This window comes from Colletotrichum costaricense (assembly GCF_030867565.1).
Source record: "Colletotrichum costaricense strain IMI 309622 chromosome Unknown Scaffold_21.1, whole genome shotgun sequence".
NCBI lineage: Eukaryota > Fungi > Ascomycota > Sordariomycetes > Glomerellales > Glomerellaceae > Colletotrichum > Colletotrichum costaricense.
Genome location: NW_026848250.1, coordinates 355,575 through 377,732, shown reverse-complemented (window position 1 = coordinate 377,732; position 22,158 = coordinate 355,575). Strand labels below are relative to the sequence as shown.

Sequence of the window (22,158 nt, the reverse complement as noted above, 5' to 3'; positions counted from 1 at the left end):
CTCCATCTGCGCTCATCCATCCCTCCTCCTACATCACCCCAGTGACGTCGAAGCATTCCACCTGCCCGCACGCACGCATACAAGCTCCAAGTAGCCTCGCGAGCCAAAAACCAAGCTTCAACGCCGCCAAAACCCACGAACAGCAACTGCACTCGAAGCAGCTGCTGTTGTCGCAAATCTCTCTATCCTCCCTTTCCATCTAAACATATTCAACTAGCGCAGCTCGCTGCCAACTTTCCGTCAAGATGTCCGGCGAAGCGTGGTTATACCTCTTCGCGGTGCTGATAAACGCCGTCAACCTCTTCCTTCAAGTCTTCTTCACCATCATGTACAGCGATCTGGAATGGTACGTTATCCTTCGTCTTATCCACCCATCTCCTTCCCGCCTCGCTGCTGCTGCTGCTGCGGCATGCTGCACGGCGCACGCCAGCTTCTTTCTTCCGTGCTCAGACGAGCTCGAGGCTAGACCGTGCTGCATGCTGCGGAGCGGGCGGACGCGATATAGCTGTCATCCCATGATCTCTTGCAATTGTATGCTAACATGCCTACTTTTACAGCGACTACATCAACCCCATTGACCTCTGCAACCGCCTCAACACCTACATCATCCCCGAAGCTGCCGTCCATGGATTCCTGACCTTTATGTTCCTGATCAATGGATACTGGGTACCTTTGATCCTGAACCTGCCGCTCGTAGCCTACAATGTCAAGAAGTATGTTCCCCCCTGTGACTCGCCTGGTGGTGGCAGAACTCGAGAAAGCTGACTTGACCCTAGGATTGTCGACAACACCCACTTGTTGGATGCTACCGAGATCTTCCGCAAGCTGAATGTCCACAAGAAGGTAAGAGCCGCAACACACCTTAGCTCTAGCTAGCTCGTGTCTGACAAACTCGCGCAGGAATCATTTGTGAAGCTCGGCTTCCACCTGATCATGTTCTTCTTCTACCTCTACAGCATGATTGTCGCCCTCATCCGCGACGAGTCCTCTTAAACGGTGAACTCTGCCCTGCGCACAACACACAGGACGGATTCCAGTATATAGATACCATGCCACGTGGACAAGAACGAACCAAACGTACACGCCGATGCGCTGCCATCCTCTAAAACGATGCACCATCCGGAGCTACTATCCAAGAGGGAGGGAGAGGTTTCGGGCGGGCAACCGCTAGACATGGAGGGGAGTCATGATACCAGCAATGCGGGGTGTCAAAAGGAGAAACGACAGCTGACAGATATGGTGTCCCGGAGTTACGGGCAGACATAGGTGTCTCTGCTTGGATTCTGATGATGATGAATGGGAAAGAGAAAACGGAATACGACACACAAGCACATGGTGGAGGAGGGCATGAAGGAACGAAACGGGCGGGAGACGGGTTACGATGCGAAAGACCAAATACCTAGCTGTTTACTTTATGTTGCTACCAGGCCGGCTGGTCCTGGGAGCGGCGGGTTGCGATAATTGAGTAATGACAGATCTTCTGAATGTCTCTTTCTTTGAAGCTTGTTGCCTTGCTGCTCCAAACCAAACCTTTTCAACGCGGCTGTTACCTTACTTTCAGACACCCTTGAGTGTGAGTTTGGTGTGTATGTGGTACCAAAAGCTGCCCAAGCTTTCCGTGCGCCTGTTTGCGCCTTGAACCTGAGCTTCGAGGTCGGAAACCGCAGATCCCAAGGGTAGCTCCCCGAATTCAAATCCTGACATCAGATCACGTGACACCAACTTTTTGCTGCCACGACCAGGAGCACCAGCGGCCAGTTGCGACCAAACATTGCGATTCTGCGACACCAGCAAAACCCACTCACTCACTGTTCAAATCTCTCGCGACGGACGAGACGACAGCACCCAAGATGTCGGGCTTCGGAGACTACCCGCCCAACATGGCGCCCCAGGATGCGCTCGTCGTGCGGCAAGAAGCCGAGCCCGATCACGCAGTCGTCCCCTACACCGGCGAAGACCTCGCCCGACCGCGCGTCGGCCCCGCGAACCCCTTTAAAGACGAATCCGCCATGACGCTGAAGCGCAAGAACGTTCTCACCGGACGGGCGGAGGAGACGTACATTTCAGAACACACCTTCCGCAGCAAACACCGCGCCGTCGAGCGGAAAGGCGGGCCCGAACGAGAGTACCAGACGGGCGCGGCCGTGAAAGAAGAGAACGCGCGGATACGGTCCGGTCGCGAGGGCAAAGGCGATGCGACGATCGTTGAAGGTGACGGTGCGTACCTGGGCCCCTGGGCGCGGTACCGTCGCGAAGAGTACGAAGTCGTCGGCGAGGGCGAGGCGCTGGCCAGCGACGAGGAGTACGAGGAGGTGACGGACGACGGCGAGGACGACGACGTGGTGGAGAGTGGGACGGTGCTGCGCGCGCCCGAGGCGGCGCTGGCGCGGAGGAAGGAGGTGGAGGCCATGGGCGAGGAGACGACAACGTTCCACGGCGCCGAGGAGACGGATTACCAGGGCCGGACGTACATGCACGTCCCGCAGGACCTCGACGTCGACCTGCGCAAGGAGGCCGGCAGCGTGACGAATTACATCCCCAAGAAGCAGATCCACGCGTGGAAGGACCACACGAAGGCCGTCACGGCGCTGCGGTTCTTCCCCGGGTCAGGACACTTGTTGTTGTCTGCCTCGGCGGACAGCACGGTCAAGATTTGGGACGTGTACCACGAGCGGTCGCTGCTGCGGACGTTTTCGGGCCACGCCAAGGCGGTGTCGGACGCGACGTTCAACAACGACGGCACGCGGTTCTTGTCGGCGAGCTTTGATCGGCAGATTAAGCTGTGGGACACGGAAACGGGCACGTGTCTGAGCCGGTTCTCGACGGGCAAGACGCCGCATGTGGTGCGGTTTAACCCGTCGGCGGAGCACGCTCACGAGTTTGTGGCGGGTATGTCGGACAAGAAGATCGTGCAGTGGGATACGCGCGCCGGCAACGAGATTGTGCAAGAATATGGTGAGTCCCCTTGGTCTTCCCCCTTTTCATCGGAGAGTAAACATGATGTACTAACACTTGCAAGACCACCATCTCGCGGCCATCAACACAATCACATTCGTCGACGAAGGCCGCCGCTTCATGACGACATCAGACGACAAGTCCCTCCGCGCCTGGGACTACAACATCCCAGTCCCGATCAAGTACATCGCCGAGCCCTACATGTACCCAATGACGCGCGCAGCGCCGCACCCGAGCGGGAAATACGTCGCCTTCCAGTCGTCGGACAACCAGATTGTTGTGTATGGCGCCAACGACAAGTTCCGGCAGAACCGCAAGAAGTCGTACCGGGGCCACAACAACGCCGGCACGGCCATCGACGTCAGCGTCAGCCCCGACGGGCAGTTTTTGGCGAGCGGCGATACGCAGGGGTTCGTGTGCTTCTGGGACTGGAAGACGTGTAAGATGTATCATAAGCTCAAGGCGGGAGATCAGGCTGTCACGTGTGTCGCGTGGCATCCGCAGGAGACGAGCAAGTTTGTTTCGGCGGGGGCGGAGGGGGATATTCGGTATTGGGATTAAGGGAGGTGCGTATTCTTCAGGAGAAGATATCATCAGTCTGTGTCTAGATGAGAGAAAGGTCTTTGTATTGTATCGTAGGCATTGCTCGGCGTTGGGAGGGGATCAAAATGATATCGCCCGTTACTTGTCTCATCACTCACAATGCCAATCTTGATAACCTTGATCTGTTTCGTTTGGTATTGGAACGTACACCGTTCACACCAACGCTCATCGATCCCAGCAGCTTTTGGTTGTTTCTTTTTCGAATCAAGGTAGCTCTATCCCACCTCGACATCGCTGTCCTCCTTCCGCCCTTGGGCACCCGTGGCTATGTACCCCCCTCAAACCCATTCCTCACGCCAGCACAGCAGCGCTCGGCTAGGTCGGTGAGTTTAGGTCGAGCTGCGTGCGAGGTGGTCGAATTGGTTAAATAAATAAAACAAAATATTCCCATGAAGTCGGAGTCCGGGTTGACTGAGGGGCGCGCTATTCATGTCCGGGCAGGGGCGTGAGTTCTTTGGTATGTTATCCCCTCATATTTTCTTCCTTTTCTTTTTGATTCTCCAGAGGAGGGGGTTTTCTTTTTATTTTTCCTCCGTTGAAATGCGGAGACGTGGATATATGTAATAGTCAATGCTATGAGATTGATCATCTATTGTCTTGGTGATGTATTACACGGCAGTGCTTCATACTGCACACCTGGGCTGAATAGATCGCGATACCTTCACCATCGAAGCTCACCTATGACAAATGTACACCAAATACGAGCAGCAATCTATCTACCTCAATCACATGTCTCGTATTCACACGGGGAAAAGGCCGCCCATATTCCAACTACTCGTCCCTTATCTTAGTGCGCGCAATTTCGACGGCTCAGCTACTAAACAGTTAGAACCTCGCCTACACGCGCGGCGCACGCTTCTTACTAAGAAAAATCCCCCCGCTAATTCAGGGGAGAGATAGAGACACACGGGAGTTTCGGGGAGTTTTGGGGAGAGGGGTGATGGCCGGAATCGGACTACGTTGTATGTGTGTCAGACGCGGCCTTGTTACCCCAACGTTTATGTACCGTATGCATGCGTGTCTCACTGCTTTGGGATGATATCGTAACATCGTAACATCGTACGGTGACGGAGGGGGTGCAGAGAACTCCAGACATCACATAGTCTCTTTTACTTCAACGTCCGCTGTGGGATGATACTGGTCTTTGATCAATTCAATTGAGAGAGCTTCAGCAAAAACAAGCAATTTCATCACGATTTCACGGAATCACCAGGGCGAGGGAAGATGGATTCAGTTTATTGGGATATCTTCCCCGGCGCAGAAGACGCCGAGGACGCGGAGAGCGTAGAGGAAGAGGAAGCAGACGAGGATGCCAACGCTTGCTCGCCAGACACCAAGGTTCCCTGCGAGAAATGCAGACGCAACAAACGCTCATCATGTAAACGATGCCGCGAGCGACAGCGACAGCTTCAGCTTCAACACCAGCCAGGTCCTCACACTCGTCCTCGGCGAACGAGGAAATCGTCTCTCGAAATCGCATGCTTTCCAGATCGCTCACCGTCTCCATCTTCATCTTCCTCCTCCTCCTCCTCTTCTTCTTTCAATCCATCACATCCCCTTTATCCCTCACCAACACCACCACCAGACTTTCTTAGGATGGCGCAAGACGCAATCCCAGAAGTCATCCTCCAACAACCGCCAAACGACGCCCCAGCAGAAACCGCAACAACACAGAAAAGCACACTTACCGTTCCCCCCGGAGGCCCGAGTTTCGCAGCGGTGTATACCAACTCCCCGTCGTGGATGTCGACGTATACTTCCTCGACGTGCGCGACGACGTATACCACCACTCACGAACGTTCCCGCAGAGACGGATTCGGCAGCGGGGAGAAGGACGCCGGGGACGGGTGGCTGGACGTCAGGAGGCGGAGGAGGCCGAGGCCGCCTTATCCTAGACGTCCGAGGACCGTCGGGCGATGGGATCAGGAGGGAAGGTCGTCGATGGCTGCGGTGACGTCGTCGATGATGAGGTCTAGATGGGGCGAGGAGACGGTGGAGGGGTGGGACGAGGGTGAGATGGAGAGCGGGAGCTATTGTGTTGTTGAGGGGGCGCGGTGGGAGGAGCAGAGGTTCATCACGTCCAGGAGGCAGGCGAAGGCGGTGGGGACGGGGATGGGGAAGAGCGGTGCGCGGAGAAGGGGGAGGGGGGGCTGGGGGGGTGTTGTTGAGTATGGAGCCAAGAGAAGAGCGAGAGTGGTTCCGTTGGTTGATCCGCCTGTGCCGAGGATTCTTTTCGATTTGCTTGCGATGAGGATGGGGATTTCGAGGACGGAATCGAGGGAGGCAGGGAGAAAGGGGCTATGGGGATTGCCTTTCGTGGAAGGGAGAGGGCATTCCCGGGCCGTATTCGCCATGGCGTATGTGAGAGGGACGGCTCATGTTAAGGGCCTTTGGGGATTGTTAAGCGATAGATGCGAAGACACTGGGGGTATCTTGGGGTCTGGTGCTGATGGAGGGGTTTGGAGCGTTTTGCTGAGATATTTTGGGGATATACTTGGCTTCTCTAGGCATGAAGGGCAAGCTGATGTAGATTAGAATGGTCGTCTGGAAGCGATTTTGGCTTATCATCATCGATACATTCATCACAAGGCTGCTAGTCACCAATGTTTGACATCGTGTATTTTGTCTCGAAATTTGAAATTTATGATGCCTCCCTCCTTCTAACCTGAAGTCCCAGATATCCATGAGGCCAACACTCTCAAATACCAATGAGAATGATGGCGGCCTTCCTGATATCCCAATGTCCTTAACCCACGCCGGCTGACTGAATATGTTCTGTGGACCTCTGCAACAAGAAGAATGGCGCGAACTGATATAGTAAACTCTAGAACCCCGGACCGGGCGCCCTAAGCGGGAGCAGCCTCCTTCTTCTGACTGCGAAGGCCAGTTCTGGTTCCCGGCATTGCCGGCTTGCCTGGTTTGGCAGACCTCTTCTTCGGAGCTTTGACAGGCTTCTCCTCTCCCTCCTTGATATCCTCCTTGGCATCCTTCCTCGTCGTCTTCCCATCGTTCTCTTTGGGGGGCTTCTCTACTTTGCTCTTCGAGCCCTTGGGCTTGGTAGTCGTCTTCTTGGATGTGGAGGCAGTCTGTTGGGGCTTGGTGTCGGACTTCTTGGCCGTCTTGACCTTCTTGTTGGGCCTCTTGTCAGACGAGTCGTCTTGATTCTTCTCTTCTTCATCTTTGCCGCCCTCTTCGACTTCCTCTTCTGCCTTGCGCTTCTGACCCTTGGGCACTGTATCTGTCTTCTTGGATGTGGTAACAGCCTGTTTGGGCTCGGTTCCGGACTTCTTGACCGTCTTGACCTTCTTGATGGGCCTCTTTCTAGATTCATTGTCTCGGTTCTTCTTTCCCTCACCTTTGCCGTCATCTTCGACCTCCTCTTCTGCTTTGCGCTTATGGCCCTTGGGCGCAGTATCTGTCTCCTTGGGAAGGGGGGAAGGGCTCATGGGCTCGCAGCCGCCGTAAAGCGGAGCGTTTGCAGTCATCTCGGCTGGCCTCTTGTCAGGAGATTGGGTGTCCTCATCGCCTGAGTCCTTCTTTCCGGTGTCTTTGCCGCACGCTTCGAGATCCTCCTCCGCCTTGCGCTTCTGTGACTGCGGCGGGGTGGTAGTCTTCTTGGGTGCGGCCTTGGTTGTGTTGGCGGTATTCTTCCTCGCCGGCTGCTTTTTGGCCTTGCTAGCCGTCTTCTTCTGCTTCTTCGCTCCCCTGACCTCGGCGTCCTTCTCGTCAGACTCCAAGTCCTCAGACTTTCTCTTGGAACCAATTGAAGGGGACATATCCGGGGGAGAGGCAGTATCCGCTGAGTAGCTGGAGCGACCACCCAAGGTTGGCTTGATACTCTTGACCGCATCGCTTATCTCGATGCTGGGAAGAGGAGCCGCCGAGCCCGTACGCGACGTGCGCGAGCTGCGGCTGCTTCGGGGGCCCCAGGCCCCGGGGAGACGGCTGGGACTCGTCGGTCCACTAAAGTACGACGAGTGTCCAGGCGGGAACAGGCCGGGCAAGTTGGGAGGCTTCCCGATGACATCCTCAATGGTGATCTCGACCTCTGCGAGGCGGCGCTCGTTTCTGGCGCTGCGGGAGTCGGTCACCTCTTGTTTTTCCTCGAGCTGGTCCTGCTGGTCTTGGAGCTTGTCCTGGCGCTTCTTCGTCTCGATGTTAGTTTCGCGGAATTCTTCCTTTAGGGCCTTGACTTGGGCTTCGATGTTGTTTTGCCACTGGAGGAGGTTTACCTGGGTCTTGTAGACGAGTTCCTCGCCCATGTCGAGGCGCGCTCTGAGGGCCTGGATCTGCTCGAGGCTGGAGTTGCGAGGGTGGAAGTCAACCAGGATTGGCTTTGATGATGTACTCTTGAGGGACCTATGGGGTGAGGCCGTGAGATATCGCTTCTTGGATTGTTGGGCTTGGGCCGGGGGCGTCCCCTTGAGTTCGAGCTTCACCTTGGTAGGAGGCGAGCTGGGCGGAGTACTCTTGATGGAAGTCTCCTTTATGGGAGTCTTCTTGAGGGGAGTCTTCTTGACTGGAGTCGTGGATTTGGATGAAGCGGCGTACTCAGTAGGGGGTGTGCTTTCTGCTGGAGATGGGCTGGCAGCAACCCTTCTTTCTTGGGACAAGAATGAGGATTCGATGTCGTCTTCCTCCTCTTCGTCCTCTGAAGGTGAATATTCCACGATCCCATCTCCGGTCGGATCATAATCCGTGCTTGGGCTTCGGGAGATTTGAATCTGATACTGGCTGAAATTATCTCCAGTTGGGCCAGCGAGGGCGTTCCTTCCTCCTGAAAAACCAGTTTCCGAGGAGGAGCTCGGCGCCATGTTGGCTTCAGGCGCGATATATGATGAACTCGCCATAATGTGGGAAGGATGAGTTTGAGTTTGAGTGAGATGATTTGGAGGAGATGTGAAGTAGAGAAAAGGACGATGTGGAATCTGAGTTTGAGGTGATTGCTGTGTAAGTGTGTGTATGTATGTGTGTGTGGGTTTGCGCGGGTGAGTGTGTGTGTGTGTGTGTGGTGAGCGAGAAAGTTACGAGCCAACAGAAAGGAGACGGGACTCGACCAGACGGGTATTTGAAGAAGGCGCCTCACCACCCGGCCTGACCAGGCGTCCACTTGTTCAGGGTTTCCAAACATATCCTTCAAAGGGTCCCCGAGTTGTTTCTTCACCACAGTCAAAGGACACAAAGGCCTACTTTTATTTCACCGGCGGTAAAGATTCAACACAAGTTGTGGGATTTCATCAAAGGCATTGTCTCCCATCATTGTCTGATTGTTCTCAAGTCATCGAGTCTTTCTCACAATGCACGTAGCATATTTACAGTAATATCTCTTACACAGTGAGAGAACTGAATTTGATCGATCACTTTGACCTGCAGACAACGCGACTTCCCCTTTTAGTTTCCTCTCCATCGTGCCTTCCCTGACCGACTTCCAGACTTAGATCAGAATTTTTCAACCAAACCCAATGCCTCGTCTCATTTCACCAAAGATGGTTCTACCCGCATCGAACAGTTACTAGACAGGCTTGAGAACCATAAGATCGATCAATGAATAAGCAATCTCGGCCGCGGCGAGAACAGTGGTTTCCCCGTTACTATCGTACGCGGGCGCGACCTCAACTACGTCAGCACCCACAATGGAGAGTCCCTCGAGGCCATCGAGTATGGTAAGAAGCTCCCTCGTAGACCAGCCACCAGGCTCGGCAGTGCCAGTTGCTATGAAAGTCAGCTTTCTTCCTGCAGCCTTTTCTAAACTACTCACCAGGCGCAAAAGCCGGATCAAGCACGTCAATATCAACGCTGATGTATACTCGAGTGTCGCCGACTCGCTCCTTAAGCTTCGAGATGACTCCTTTGGCTCCAAGCTTATCCAAGTCGCGTGCGGTGACAATCTCGAAACCACATCGGACGTCATTGCGAAGGTCACCCTTTCTTCGGATCAACGGGGCTCTGATACCCGCGTGGATCGAGGTATTCAAGATCAGATTCTGGGCCATTTAGCTTCTCGTGAGGGGAATACCGTCGGGCTTGGCCAGACAGACCTCTTCGTGGGCAATATGAAGGAATGTTCCATGGTTGAGGCCTCTATTATCGGTCAAAATGTGGCAGTGAGCGTGAGTGTATTGTTGTCTTCACTTACGCGTAGTCGGAGATTCCACCACCTGGAGCGCGAAAAGGCGATCCGTATTAACTTGGGGAGCATCGGAAATCTTTAGTGGATGACTTACCCAAGACCAATGGATCCCAAGTGTCTTTCTGGATGATAAGCTAGGTACGAAGATCTCCTGACGGAAAGTACTGACCGATGTGACTGTCAAAGTGAATGACTGAGACGGGACCCCATCTCTGGTAGGTCGACCGCAAAGCAGACAGGGTCGTCGTGTGGTCTCCTCCAAGCGTGAGTATTCTAGGCGTGATTGATACCGAAGAGTTCGCTGCTGGTCTGCCAGAAATGACCTTTCGCTCCTTCATCAGCTCATGGTCCAAGAGATAGCTCAGCAGAACATCACTCAACGGTATGGGCTTTGTCTAGAAGCTTAAGAGAAGCCGTGTTGTCCAGCCAAGTCAGGCGGGCATCGCCGCAGTCTACAATTGTCGCCCAGTCTTGCAGAGGGTTTCTTCCTGGTGGACATTTCTCGTCAGATGAAGACATCTATCAATACGAGGCCCATGCAGAAGAGGTACCCGTGTACACGCTCCATTCTCCCGGCGATTTTCTTTGACTGCCGCTTCGAATGGCAGGTGGACCAAAGCGAGCTCCAGGCCGGCCAGTGGTAGTCTACTCTGGGGGTCAAATGATGGCTCTGCAAAGTATATAGAAGCGAGCTGCAGTTACCGTGTCGTGTGACGCACCAAAGACCGCAATGTCATACTTATGACCCTCCGCATTCTCGTCAGAGAAGCAATCTACGAAGGGCAAGTTGGCAAAAGTTCTCAGCCCGGCAAACGATGTAGCGCCATAGATATTCAGATCATCGTCATTCTCTGCGCTTAATGGCACTTGATGACCATGAGGTAACTGGATGTTGTCAAATGCTTGGTGGGGGACTTTCCAAGTAGCCCCGCCATGGACATGGAGGAACAGGAGGGAAATAGGAAAAAATGATGAAGTATACATCGTTGTCATGAAAATACAATCGCTTTATTGGCTTTGCAATTGACGAGACGGCAGCATGAAAGAATTATTTCATGTTTCCTCAGAGGAACAAGGAAAGTGTTTTCGTGCCTCTCTTCAAAAGGCAGGTCGACGTCATAGTCTTATTGGCCTCGTTCCCCTGTGCCTTATCGCGACCCCTCACTGAAGCTCCCTCAACATCAGCCACATGTTCGTGTAAGTGGAGGTGTGGCTTGAACCCCGAGAGGCATCCTTCCCTCTATGAAGTCGAATTTGAAGGGAAGGCACGACACCGGTGATAAACTGGAATGCTCCTTCTCAGAAACATCACGCCGTTTAGGTACCTCGTCTTGCGCAGAGGCCATGGACGGGAGCCTGAGGTGCCCGGCGCAACTGCAAGCTGCTGCAACTCGAACCTCCCTCCAACATCATCCATCTATGTTGCCGTGCCCTCAATCATCAATATTGGCATCGGGCATCAGTCACTCTCGTCGCATCCTTTCCTTCTTCTGTTGCCAGGCCATAATCAATCCAGACCCTCTTCATAAGCCTGCCCTTGAGTATCTTTAGCATCGAAACACATTTCTATCCCTCATGTCGAACGACATACCCTCATCTCGATCCTCGGCCACGAGCTCACGCTCATGTAAGGCCCTCAGAAACCGAGTCAAATGTCAGCAGATTGAACACGACGGCGCGGTTGACGATGACGATAACACGGAAGAAGGACCCCCGCGGCCCCTCCCCAAGAGTGACTACAAGTCCATGTACAAATGGTGGAATGACGAATACCGCCTGGCTGCGGTCTGCGCCGTCGGGGCCATCGTCCTCGGCATCATCTTCAAGCACTACGACCGGCAGCCAATCCCCCAACTGATGAATGGCGACCTCGACTTCGATGTCATCATTGTAGCCATGTTCACTTGCGTCCGCGTAGCCATGAGCGGAATTGTCGAGACCTCCATTAGCCAATCTGCCTGGATCTGGGTATCTGAGGCCCGGCAACGTCGCACCAATGACAGTCGAGCCAGGTTGGAAGACTTCAAGATATACGACGAGGCTTCGCGCGGGCTTTGGGGCAGCTTGTATCTCTTGTGGCGACTGAGAGGAAGGTAGCGCCGTGGAGCCCCTGTTCTCTTTGCCCGGGATATTGTGCTAACTGATGGCGTGCCAGACATCTTGCTTGTATTGGCGCCTTGATTGTCATTCTTGTCCACGGACTCGAGGCATCCTCCCAGCAGCTCTACCGATACGAGGGCCAGCCACGACAAAGTCTTGATAAACCCGAAGTCGCAGCGCCAGAGAGAAGCGATTTATAGGACTACACTGTCTCTCGGGGCCTTGACCCGCGTGAGTGATGATGCGTCACTTGTCATATGTATCACTTACTAACACGTAGCAGTACCGGCTCTCAATGTGTCCACCAAAGCAGCCGTATACAGCGGTATCCTATCCGTGGATGTCAAGAACCTGGATCTCGAATGCTCCGGTGTGAACTGCACGTGGCCCATCGTGCCAACGCTGGCAGTTTGCGGCGAGTGCAACCCCCTAGACATAAGGACTATATGTACCGACAAATCGCAAACATGCCGGTACAGCTTGCCCAGAGGCACATCAGTGGAAATCAGCCGAAATGCACCGACCACGGAGCGATTCAAGACATCAGCCTCGGAGGGCATCATGCACCGAATGAACTCGACGACGCAAACATATATATCCGTCTTCGACGTCCTGTGGGTCATGAAAAGCAAGCGAGAGACGAAAAGTATTGCTCAGGAATGCGCCTTGTGGTTCTGCATGAAGAGCTTTAACTTTACGATCACCGAAAGCCAGCTTAAGCAAAAGCTTACCATGAGCTGGAACACAACGCGGTTTGAATTGGGCAACAGCGCGCACGGCGACGAGTACGTCTTCGTCGATATCCCAGCAAAAGACATGAACGTTGCGCCAGAGTCCAGGTACAGTATTTCCAAAAAAGCGCTGGCTGCATTGCGGAGGTTCGTCGACCCGCTTGTCGAAACCACGTACGAGAAACAATACACGATCATCAACTTTTCGTCAGATTGGGCCGAAGGGATCTACAACGCGAGAGAAAAACTACCGGAATGGATTGGCCGATTTAGCATCAGTCTGACGAATGAGGTGCGACTCCACGGCGACATTCGGGACAAGGACCGGCATCGATATACCGGACGAGCGTATGAGATGGTGCAGGTCATTATGGTAGACTGGCTGTGGATGCTGTTCCCAACAGGCCTAATCATTATCAGCATCTACTACCTCTTGCATACTATCATCAGAGGCGCTCGCGACGGCATATCGGTGTGGAAAAGCGACTCGTTGCCGATGCTCTTCTGTCGGATTGATGCCTCGATTCTCGCAAAGGTCGGCGATGGTATGGATGTGCCCAACGGACTGGATGTAGCTGTCGGTAATGTCAATGTATGTTTATTGAGGGAAGATGATGGCGACTGGGTGTTCAAGCCAATCGAGAGCGAGGAGTCGTCTTCTTCGTCGTCGTCGTCCGAATTTGATTCTGACTGAGAGGCATCGTGGCGGTTCTAGTCAGAAGTCGGAATCGGTGGTGGTACGCATTGATACGATACATCATCTCATCCTACAAGCTCCGTCAATGAACAAGGGCATTTGACATAAAAGAGTGTCAGTCTGCGAGGTGTGTGTCCTCTCTTTAATTCCGCGTTCAGTGGTCCCTGACATGGCTGGGCGGAAGACCTCCGAAAGCTCGGGGTCTCGCTGTTCATGATGACGCTAATGACTCGACCCCAGCCGTCAGTCGGGGAATAGGTTCGTCATGTTTGATTGGTCTGCATCGCCGAGCTCTTGTGGAGTTCTGTGTGAAGTCGCCGCGGCGACTCGGCAGAGGTGTTCGGCAAAGGAGTTCCTTGAAATTGACTGACTCTCATTTGCTATGTCAAATTCAACCCTCCACTTTGCAGTTTCGCAGTCCTCGGCCCCAAGTTCTAGCCCCAAGTCCAAGGTAAAGCACTACCTGTTCGGCATGCACTTCGCTAGGAGGGTGAGCGGATTACAGATCATTAGTGTTTGTGCCAAGTCGGCGGAGGAGACGAGTCAGAGTACGAGAATGAGAGAGGGAGGGAGCGAGAGAAAGGACCAATTCCGATCATTCCGATACAAACCCGGCTCCAGGCTTGGACGATAGCTTCCCCTGGTCACAGCTCCGGCCCTGTAGGATGCCAACTCAGGCTCGACCTCCGTGTCTTCGTGTCCACCACCATGCCGTCCCCAGACATCTAGCGTCAAAGGATCGTCGACGGCTCCAGACCCCAGAATTTCGACTCCAGAGTTGCCATGCAAGCCTTTCCCCTCTTCCCCACACCCCGCAAAGTGTTCCCGTCTTCCGTCTTCGGTCAAGTCGCTGAGTCCAGGTCTGGGAATCTCAACATTTTCAACTCTTTTTTCGCGTCATCTGGTCCCGTACTCAGTCTTCGTAGACGAGCTTCTCCTCGCTCCAATCCCTTATCTTGCGGATCCCAGCGAAGAACCCTTCTTGCGCGATCCAAAGTCTAGATAATGGCATCTGAGACCACACCTCCCGAAGTCTCCAAGCCCAAGTCGCAAACCAAAGTCCGCAAGCGCGCACCAAAAGCCTGTCTATCATGTCGCGCACGCAAAGTAAGATGCGACGTGTCTCAACGAGGTCGCCCATGCATGAACTGCTATCTCGACAGTGAGAATTGTGTAGTTACTGGGCGCGCGTCACGGTTGTAAGTAGCTGTGTTCTTGTTCCTCACTGTTGGTAATACTAACCCAGCGAACAGTCGAAGAGCGCAACAAAGAGATGGCGTCGACAATGCGGAAGGTGCATATCCGCAGTACGATGCAGAGGCCGGCGAGCAACTTCTTGTCGTAGATCCCATCACAGCAACGAGTGACGACTCTCGGCCGGTTCCCTCAAACGAATCAGACACCCAACCCCAAACCTGCAATCATTCACACGGCGACGACATGACAATACCAACAGTCACCGAAAGACCAAAGAGCCCGGTGGTTAATGATAGCCATGCCCAGAATGAGCAACCAAAGCCAAGCCGTCACCATGTCAGGCCTTCAGTAGCATCAACGAGCACGTACGAAGCTTTCCCTTCCAATTCTCTGCCCTTGAACAATCAGCCATTTACGACGCCATATACCGCTGGCCAACAAAACACAATGGGGATAGACGTAACATACTCCTTTTACCCATTCTTGACATTGGGCAATCTTCACGGAATACCACCACAGGATGTGAACTATCTGGAGCTCCAGGGATGTCTTAGGGTGCCAACACGCGCCATACTCGACGAGTTTGTTCAGCAATACTTTCTGCATGTCCACCCACTGCTGCCAATGATCCATGAGGGCGACTTTTGGGATCTCTACTGCGTGAATCCCACCAGTTACGTACCTGGCGAAAAGCTCTCACTGCTCGTCTTCCAGGCAATGCTATTCGCTTGTTGCAACGTACGTTATCCCCATCAATCTTACGGGTTTTCAGGGCACAATTCTGACAATCAAATAGTTTGTCTCCCGCCAGACTATCAAGACACTCGGCTTTCCGACCGTTCGAGCCTGTCGCGCCGCTTTCTATAGACGTGCCAAGCTTCTTTACGACCTCGAATCCGAATCGTCTCCCCTCGCAATTTCACAGGCTTCCCTCCTACTCTCCTTCTGGTCTTCGCCTACCTCCCCGGCATTCCGCAAATCAAATACAGCCTGGCTCTCCATCGCGATTCAAAATGCGAAAATGGTCGAAGCCCATCACTACGCCACGCGCACAGCATCTCCCAAGAAGCGCAACCTTCTCAAGCGTCTCTGGTGGTGCTGTATCATTCGCGATCGAATTGTCGGCCTAGGTCTCCGCCGCAGTCTGCAGATCACGCGGAGTCATTTCACTTTTGATGCGAATGAAAGTCTTGGGTATTCAGACTTGGCTGATGAGATTGAGAGGAGCAGGGTGTATAATCCAGGCACAAAACGGTGCTTGGCTGAGATTTTGGAGCAACTGGTGGAGCTGTGCGTTGTGCTGACCGATATCCTGATCCTGGTTTTCCCGCTAGATGACAGGCCGGGTTGGGGCAGAGAGATGCGAGCCGAAGAACAGGACAAGGTGCGAGTATGTAAAGTTGCGCTACAGAGATGGTATAAGGGTGTGACGATGCGGTTTCCCGTGTTTGGTGGCGGTTCCGTCGCGAGGATGAAGGCACCAGGGAACGAGTTCCAACACGACTCAGTGATATTGTACACCAATTTGATGTACATGTACTATCAGTAAGTTCTTATGTGGATTCAACCTACTGACAATTACTAACATGCGCTCAGTTCCTCTCGAGTGGTTCTCAGTCACCACGAAGTCCTGCACCTCGCCATCACCGCCGCAGCGCCATCTTTCAACGCCATCCCGACCTCCGATCTCATCATCATCGGAGAGAACCGACACGAGCTTCAGGATGCCGCTTCCGGGGTAACAGAGTGTCTCAAGGAACTCATCCATCTTCGACTCGCACGCTGGCTGCCCATCAGTGCCGTAGCCTGTACCGCTTTGCCGCTGGTCCTGCACATCCTTGACGTGAAGCTATCGGCATCCTCACGATCCTTCGACCCCAACACGCAATCGGCGCTCAAGCAACATCGCCTCAACATTCTCATAGAAGCTATGAAAACCTACCAACCACAATACGACGGCGTCGACTGGGTCAGCGAGACGATTCGACACATTGTTAATCTAGCGCAAATTGAATCGCCAGCACCAGGGGATTCCGCAAACGCAACCCCCGGCGGCGCAGTCATCGCAGACTGGACCGACATCCTCGCCTCCCAGCCAAGCTCCTATCTCCGCCTAGCCCTGACGATGGACCTCTCCCTCAGCAAAGGACGGCTGCCCGAAGATGGAGACTTCCCAGTTAGCCTCCGAGGTCTCTTCACGGGCGGCTTCAATCCGCTCAAGGCGCTCCTCGAACGTAAGAGGAACGAAAGTAGGGACGCCAGCAGGGATACGAGCGGAGGGTTCTCCGAGCCTACAGAGCACGCCACGGATCGCATGACGGACTTTGACGCCGCAGCAATGAGAGTAAACCTGTTCCGAATGCAGCCGCCGGGCACCGTGACAGCCATCCCGTCAGACGAGGACTCCACCTCGCCGACATCAGCGGGCAGCCACAGCCAGGACAGCGTCACGGACGACACATCACCGCGCACCGGGGCGGAATATCAAAGCAGCTGCGACGTCAACATGGCAGATCGTCCGCCGTCGGAGGGCATCGACGGTCTGGCTGCCGAGGTTCTTGCCGCGTTTCCGCTAGATGATCAGTCTGCGAACGTAGCTGCGGGCGACTTTGATGGCATGTACTTTGACGGGATGCCGGGGCATGACGGGCCTGGCGGGTGGATCGAGACGGCGTGGAATGAGCTTACGCAGCATTCCGCTGCACCTGGGTCTGGCGAGGATCGCGGGGATAGGGATACGGCAAGAGTGCTGCTTGATGCGTTGAGGGAAGGGGAGCTGGCGGAGTGTGCCGCTTGACATATGTATGAATGTAAGGGTAAAATGATGACTTGACGACTTTATGTACACAGGGAGTGGTATACTCACTCTCGGCCTCCTGCGTAGATAGTCAGTGGGCTATCGGTATAATACTTGAGATTTGTTTTCTGGTAACTCGGCTCTCTTGACGGTTCAGATTCAATAATGGCTTCAGCTTCTGTGACCCCCGTTCCTGCGATATAGTTTCCAGCTGTTTGAGACGACCGCTCCCCGTCGTCGTCTATCTAGCCTGACACCATGATCATTCTTCAAATGCTCGGGATTGTCCAGGGGACAAAATCGGAAGTCGAAGTCCGAGAACGCAACGTGGATTGCTCTCCCCCGCACGCTGCATCTTTTTACACTTGGGGTACATGAACCCCTAGATTCTCCAAGTCCGCTGCATTCACCCTGGCGTGTCATCTGCCCCGCTGCCAAGGATTTCTTTTTAAGGTTGAGCGGGGGTGGTACTGTCGATCTTCGGTCGTCGGCAGAGAACCACGGCGAAGTGGATGTGCCGGGAACATGAGGCTCCGTGTCTCGGTATGCCGGTGTTGACCGTCATTACCGTGATTATTCAAATGATGAAGCCGGTGTTCAATCTAGCATGGACTTATTGACTTCTACTACGGTCAAGAACAAATCTGTTTGAGGAAAAAGGGCTTGAGGGTTGGGGGGTTTGTGTTGTGGCTATATGAAGAGCGCTGGAGGTGTATCGCGTGTATCGTCAACAACCCGAATAGCTGGATTTCATAGAAGGGAATCAAACAAGATACCCATGAGTAGGTGTCAAACACCTCTGGAAGGGAAGGTGCTCGTTGCTACACCATGTCCTGCTCATGCAGTGACGACCCAGCACCTGTCTCAACATTTGGCAGGTATCATGTATCATCCGCTGCCAACAACGCGTCTACTTCACGCCTAAAAGACAACCGATTTCTCACATAGCATCCTACAAATCCTACACCATCAAACCATCCGTCAGCCATGTCCTCCATAGGGACCTCATCCCCAGCAAGCACCAAAAGCAAATCAACCAGCCTCCGCACCCTCTGGTCCGGCACCCAATCCACCCTCAAACGCATCTTGTCTTCCCACCTCAGCCTCGGCCTCAGCAACCGCACACCTCCCTCGCTTCTCTCGAGAACAGCCTCCCGATCCGAGCGCGGCAGCGTCGTCCGCTACCTCATCACTTTACCCCCCAAGCCCTCGCGCCCGACGAGTAAGACCGCAGGATGTCTCTCCCTGCGCTTGTGCCGGCGATGCCGGTGTTGCTGCTTGAACGGGGAGAGCATTCTCGCGATTGCGTGTCCGCCTGTGGCTGTGTACCGCGGGGCGGCGGGACGGAAGGTCGAGAAGAGGGTTGCGGTTGCGGTTGTGTTGACTATCGTCGGATGGGTTCCTGGAGTGATATGTGAGGAAAATACGAATGGACGCAGGAGACCCGAGTAGGGAGGCAAGATTTTGCTGACCAAGTGGGTGTAGATGCCCTTTTGAGCGCTCCTGAGAAGCCAACGTCGCCATATTACTGGCATACGAGCGAGAGGTCCAGCTCGGCTGTGGTGAAGCGTCCGAGGAGACGAAAATCGACGATGCCGTCCGAAAAGCAAGTCAAACGGGTCGTCTGAGACGCGAAATAGGATTGTCAGTACAGGAGAGCCAGATTTTAGCACCATCCTTATTCCTCCAAATCACACGCGCAAGCAGGGGACTATTCAGAAGCAAAGGAACAGCATATGGGAGAGAAGACGAGGCTTGTATTGTTTCAAAGTCTAGTTCTATCATAAATCGCGTTACCCCTATACACCCTGTCTTTATCTTTTACAAGGTCCTACAGAAGGGTTGGATTTTTTCCTTTCACGTCCAGGCTTTTCTACAAGAAGATTCCTGACGTGACATTAGATATACATTTTTACATACGCCCGCCCAAATAGGCGACGTACGAGCCCCCCATCCGTCCCGGTTTATGCGATTTCGCTCAAGGATTCGCGGACGGCGAGAAGGGGGGGCTTCGATATTGATACACGGGTGGCACTTGTGTGCCATGGTTCTGTCACCATGTTTCCGGATGCAAATATTCTCTCCCAAAAAGAAAGCGGGGGAAAGTTCTTGATCAGTGGCTTATTTGGTGCGCTTGGCCTCCAACTCCTTCTGGTAGTTGGCGCAGAGCTCTTTTCTGTAGAGGTTGTTAGTAATCATTAACCGGAGTAATGTCAAGAGGGGTCAACGTACTGAAGGTGAGGAGGTGCCGCGGCGTAGTGGCTAAACTCCATACCGAACTCGCCCTTGCCCTGGGTGGCAGCGCGGAGCTGAGAACTGAAGCCGAACATGGCGTTGAGACTGCAGTCGGCGATGAGGGTAAAATCCTCGGTGCCGACCTCAGTGTCGTGGATGGTAGCATTGCGCTTGTTCATGAGCATGATGATGTTACCCTGGAACTCGTTGGGCGCGGTGATGGTGGTCTTCATGAGGGGCTCGAGGACCTGGCCGCCGGCGTCGTCAAAGGCCTTGCGGAAGGCCATTTGCGTGGCGAGGTTGAAGGCGAAATCGGACGAATCCGTGACGTGGGTGGAGCCGTCGTTGACAATCATCTTTGTGCCGATAACCTTGTGGCCGAGGAGAGGACCCTTGAGGGCGGCCTCTTCGAAGCCCTTGGAGCAGGCGGTGAGGTACTTGTCCGGGATGGTGCCGCCGACGACCTGGGTCTCGAAGAAGTTGGCCTCCGGGTCGTCATGGGGCTCGATCCAGCCGGCAACGCGGGCGTAGTCTCCGGGACCGCCGGATTGTCTGCGGAGGAGGAAGTCGTACTCTGTCTTGCGGGAGACGGTCTCGCGGTAGGCGACGCGGGGCTTTCCGGTTTCGCAGTCGACCTTGTACTCGCGGCGGAGGCGCTCGACGTAGATTTCGAGGTGGAGCTCGCCCATGCCGGAGATGATGGTCTCCTCGGACTCCTCGTCGACGTGCAGACGGAAGGTGGGGTCCTCACGCTGGAAGCGGTTCATGGCCTTGGAGAAGTTGTCGGCGTCGCTGGTGCGCTTGGGCTTGATGGAGAGGGACATGACGGCGTCGGGGACGAACATGGAGGACATGGTGTAGGGGAGGCCACCGTCGGTGAAGGTGTCGCCCGAGGCGCAGTCGACGCCGAAGACGGCGCAGATCTCGCCGGCGCCGACCTCGTTGACGTCCTCCATCTCGTTGGAGTGCATGCGGACGATGCGGGGGATGCGGACCTTCTTGTCGGTGCGGGAGTTGAAGAGGTAGGTGCCCTTGCGGAGCTTGCCCTGGTAGACGCGGATGTAGGTGAGCTGGCCGTAGTTGTTCTCCTCGAGCTTGAAGGCGAGGCCGACAAAGGGGAGCGAGTTGTAGGGGACGAGCTTGACGGTGGCCTCATCGCGCTTCTTGTCGAGGGCCTTGTTCTCGACCTCGGACGGGTTGGGCAGGTAGTCGCAGACGGCGTCCAGGACGGTCTGGATGCCCTTGTCGGCGAGGGCGGAACCCATCATGACAGGGGAGAACTTGAGGGCGATGGTGGAGCGGCGAATGGCGGCCTTGATCTGGGCGTTGGTGGGCGTTTGTTCCTCGAGGTAGAGCTCCGTCATTTCGTCGTCGACGTCGGCCAGCTTCTCAATGAGCTCCTGGCGCTTCTCCTCGACGAGGTCCTTGTAGCCTCCGGGGAGGACGTCAGTGGTGCGGACGACGGTGCCACGGGGGCCCTCAAAGTAGTGTGCCTTGCGCTCAATCAGGTCGATAACGCCCTCGAACTCGTTCTCGGCGCCAATGGGGATCTGGATGGCGGCTGCGGGAATCTTGAGCTTGGTGTTGATCTGCTCGACGGCCTTCCAGGGGTTGGCACCCATGCGGTCCATCTTGTTCACGAAACTGATGCGGGGGACGTTGTAGCGCTTCATCTGACGGTCGACGGTGATGGTCTGGGACTGGACGCCGCTGACGGCGCAGAGAATCATGACGGCACCGTCGAGGACGCGGAGCGCGCGCTCGACCTCGATGGTGAAGTCAATATGGCCGGGTGTATCGATGATGTTGATGTGGTAGGTTTCCTCTTTCCCTTCTTCCGTCTTCTTCCAGTCGGCGAAGGTAGCAGCCGACTGGATGGTGATGCCCTTTTCTCTCTCGAGATCCATAGAGTCCATCTTGGCGCCTACAGAGTCCTTGCCGCGGACCTCGTGGATGGCCTTGATGCGGCCCGAGTAGAAGAGCACGCGCTCGGTGACGGTCGTCTTTCCGCTGTCAATGTGGGCGGCGATACCAATGTTGCGCACGCGCGACAGGCGCTTGGCCTCCTCGGGGCTCATCTTGGCGGCGACCAGCTCGGGGGTGAGGGTGGAGGCGTTGTCCTGGGCCATCTTGAGGGCCTCGGCGGCGGCGTCCCTGACCATCGGGGTCGTCGAGAAGGCGCGTACGGAGTTCTTCTTCCATGCCGTCGTCGTTGTTGTCGAGGACTGCTTCTTTACGCAGGCGGCGAAGCTGCCAAAGTGTCGTGCATCAGCTTGAGGCTTCACGCCTGCAAGCAGACCGCCATTCGGCACTCTGACGGCTCGTGGAGCCCTCATCGTGACCAATGTGTGTGCGGACGAAGAGAAGGGGAAGGGGAGGATGGGAATATGCAATGGGGAAAGATATTACAGGAAAAGGGAGCTGGGATCCATTCGGGACAAATGGTCTGATACGGGGCTCATCTTTTTTTTTTTTTTTTTTTTTTGGCCTTGCTGTCTTCCAATTATCCAGGCGAAACTTTTTCTTCTTAGGGACGGGAGTGACAGGGATTCCGATTTCGCGCCGTCGCGGAGGCACGTGTTTTCGTGGAGGGGTGGGTCCTCTGCCCGGCGGTGGACGAATCGCGGCAACGGGATTACTTACGCCGGCCGGTTCAACGGGTAATCGCCGGAAGTGGAGGCCGGAGCATGTCCGTGTGCTTTACCTAATACTT

The 22,158-nt window shown here is 54.7% G+C and overlaps 10 protein-coding genes across 10 annotated transcripts; 6 read left to right on the top strand and 4 right to left on the bottom strand.

Annotated features, from left to right (window-relative positions):
- Positions 1-245: 245 nt before the first annotated feature.
- On the top strand, positions 246-993 carry CCOS01_14629 (cornichon protein; the record flags this gene model as incomplete). The annotated part of the gene is made up of 4 exons (XM_060462772.1): positions 246-346; positions 558-713; positions 777-843; positions 901-993. 4 exons carry the CDS (start codon positions 246-248, stop codon positions 991-993), a joined length of 417 nt encoding a protein of 138 aa, XP_060306603.1.
- Positions 994-1,850: 857 nt separating this feature from the next.
- On the top strand, positions 1,851-3,516 carry CCOS01_14628 (WD repeat domain-containing protein; the record flags this gene model as incomplete). Its single annotated transcript, XM_060462771.1, has 2 exons — positions 1,851-2,955; positions 3,020-3,516. 2 exons carry the CDS (start codon positions 1,851-1,853, stop codon positions 3,514-3,516), a joined length of 1,602 nt encoding a protein of 533 aa, XP_060306602.1.
- A 1,266-nt stretch (positions 3,517-4,782) lies between these two features.
- On the top strand, positions 4,783-6,088 carry CCOS01_14627 (uncharacterized protein; the record flags this gene model as incomplete). Its single annotated transcript, XM_060462770.1, has 3 exons — positions 4,783-4,987; positions 5,144-5,683; positions 6,066-6,088. The coding sequence occupies 3 exons, from the start codon at positions 4,783-4,785 to the stop codon at positions 6,086-6,088; spliced, it is 768 nt and encodes a 255-aa protein (XP_060306601.1).
- A 316-nt stretch (positions 6,089-6,404) lies between these two features.
- On the bottom strand, positions 6,405-8,408 carry CCOS01_14626 (uncharacterized protein; the record flags this gene model as incomplete). Its single annotated transcript, XM_060462769.1, has 1 exon — positions 6,405-8,408. One exon carries the CDS (start codon positions 8,406-8,408, stop codon positions 6,405-6,407), a length of 2,004 nt encoding a protein of 667 aa, XP_060306600.1.
- Positions 8,409-9,070: 662 nt separating this feature from the next.
- Positions 9,071-10,026, bottom strand: CCOS01_14625 (proclavaminate amidinohydrolase; the record flags this gene model as incomplete). Its single annotated transcript, XM_060462768.1, has 6 exons — positions 9,071-9,270; positions 9,317-9,542; positions 9,597-9,639; positions 9,695-9,716; positions 9,783-9,806; positions 9,858-10,026. 6 exons carry the CDS (start codon positions 10,024-10,026, stop codon positions 9,071-9,073), a joined length of 684 nt encoding a protein of 227 aa, XP_060306599.1.
- A 319-nt stretch (positions 10,027-10,345) lies between these two features.
- Positions 10,346-10,672, bottom strand: CCOS01_14624 (proclavaminate amidinohydrolase; the record flags this gene model as incomplete). The annotated part of the gene is made up of 1 exon (XM_060462767.1): positions 10,346-10,672. The coding sequence occupies one exon, from the start codon at positions 10,670-10,672 to the stop codon at positions 10,346-10,348; it is 327 nt and encodes a 108-aa protein (XP_060306598.1).
- Positions 10,673-11,263: 591 nt separating this feature from the next.
- Positions 11,264-13,213, top strand: CCOS01_14623 (uncharacterized protein; the record flags this gene model as incomplete). The annotated part of the gene is made up of 3 exons (XM_060462766.1): positions 11,264-11,781; positions 11,844-11,941; positions 12,072-13,213. 3 exons carry the CDS (start codon positions 11,264-11,266, stop codon positions 13,211-13,213), a joined length of 1,758 nt encoding a protein of 585 aa, XP_060306597.1.
- Positions 13,214-14,221: 1,008 nt separating this feature from the next.
- On the top strand, positions 14,222-17,210 carry CCOS01_14622 (fungal specific transcription factor domain-containing protein; the record flags this gene model as incomplete). The annotated part of the gene is made up of 4 exons (XM_060462765.1): positions 14,222-14,415; positions 14,470-15,151; positions 15,210-15,958; positions 16,010-17,210. The coding sequence occupies 4 exons, from the start codon at positions 14,222-14,224 to the stop codon at positions 17,208-17,210; spliced, it is 2,826 nt and encodes a 941-aa protein (XP_060306596.1).
- A 987-nt stretch (positions 17,211-18,197) lies between these two features.
- On the top strand, positions 18,198-18,662 carry CCOS01_14621 (uncharacterized protein; the record flags this gene model as incomplete). The annotated part of the gene is made up of 1 exon (XM_060462764.1): positions 18,198-18,662. The coding sequence occupies one exon, from the start codon at positions 18,198-18,200 to the stop codon at positions 18,660-18,662; it is 465 nt and encodes a 154-aa protein (XP_060306595.1).
- Positions 18,663-19,331: 669 nt separating this feature from the next.
- Positions 19,332-21,781, bottom strand: CCOS01_14620 (elongation factor G; the record flags this gene model as incomplete). Its single annotated transcript, XM_060462763.1, has 2 exons — positions 19,332-19,386; positions 19,443-21,781. The coding sequence occupies 2 exons, from the start codon at positions 21,779-21,781 to the stop codon at positions 19,332-19,334; spliced, it is 2,394 nt and encodes a 797-aa protein (XP_060306594.1).
- Positions 21,782-22,158: the final 377 nt, after the last annotated feature.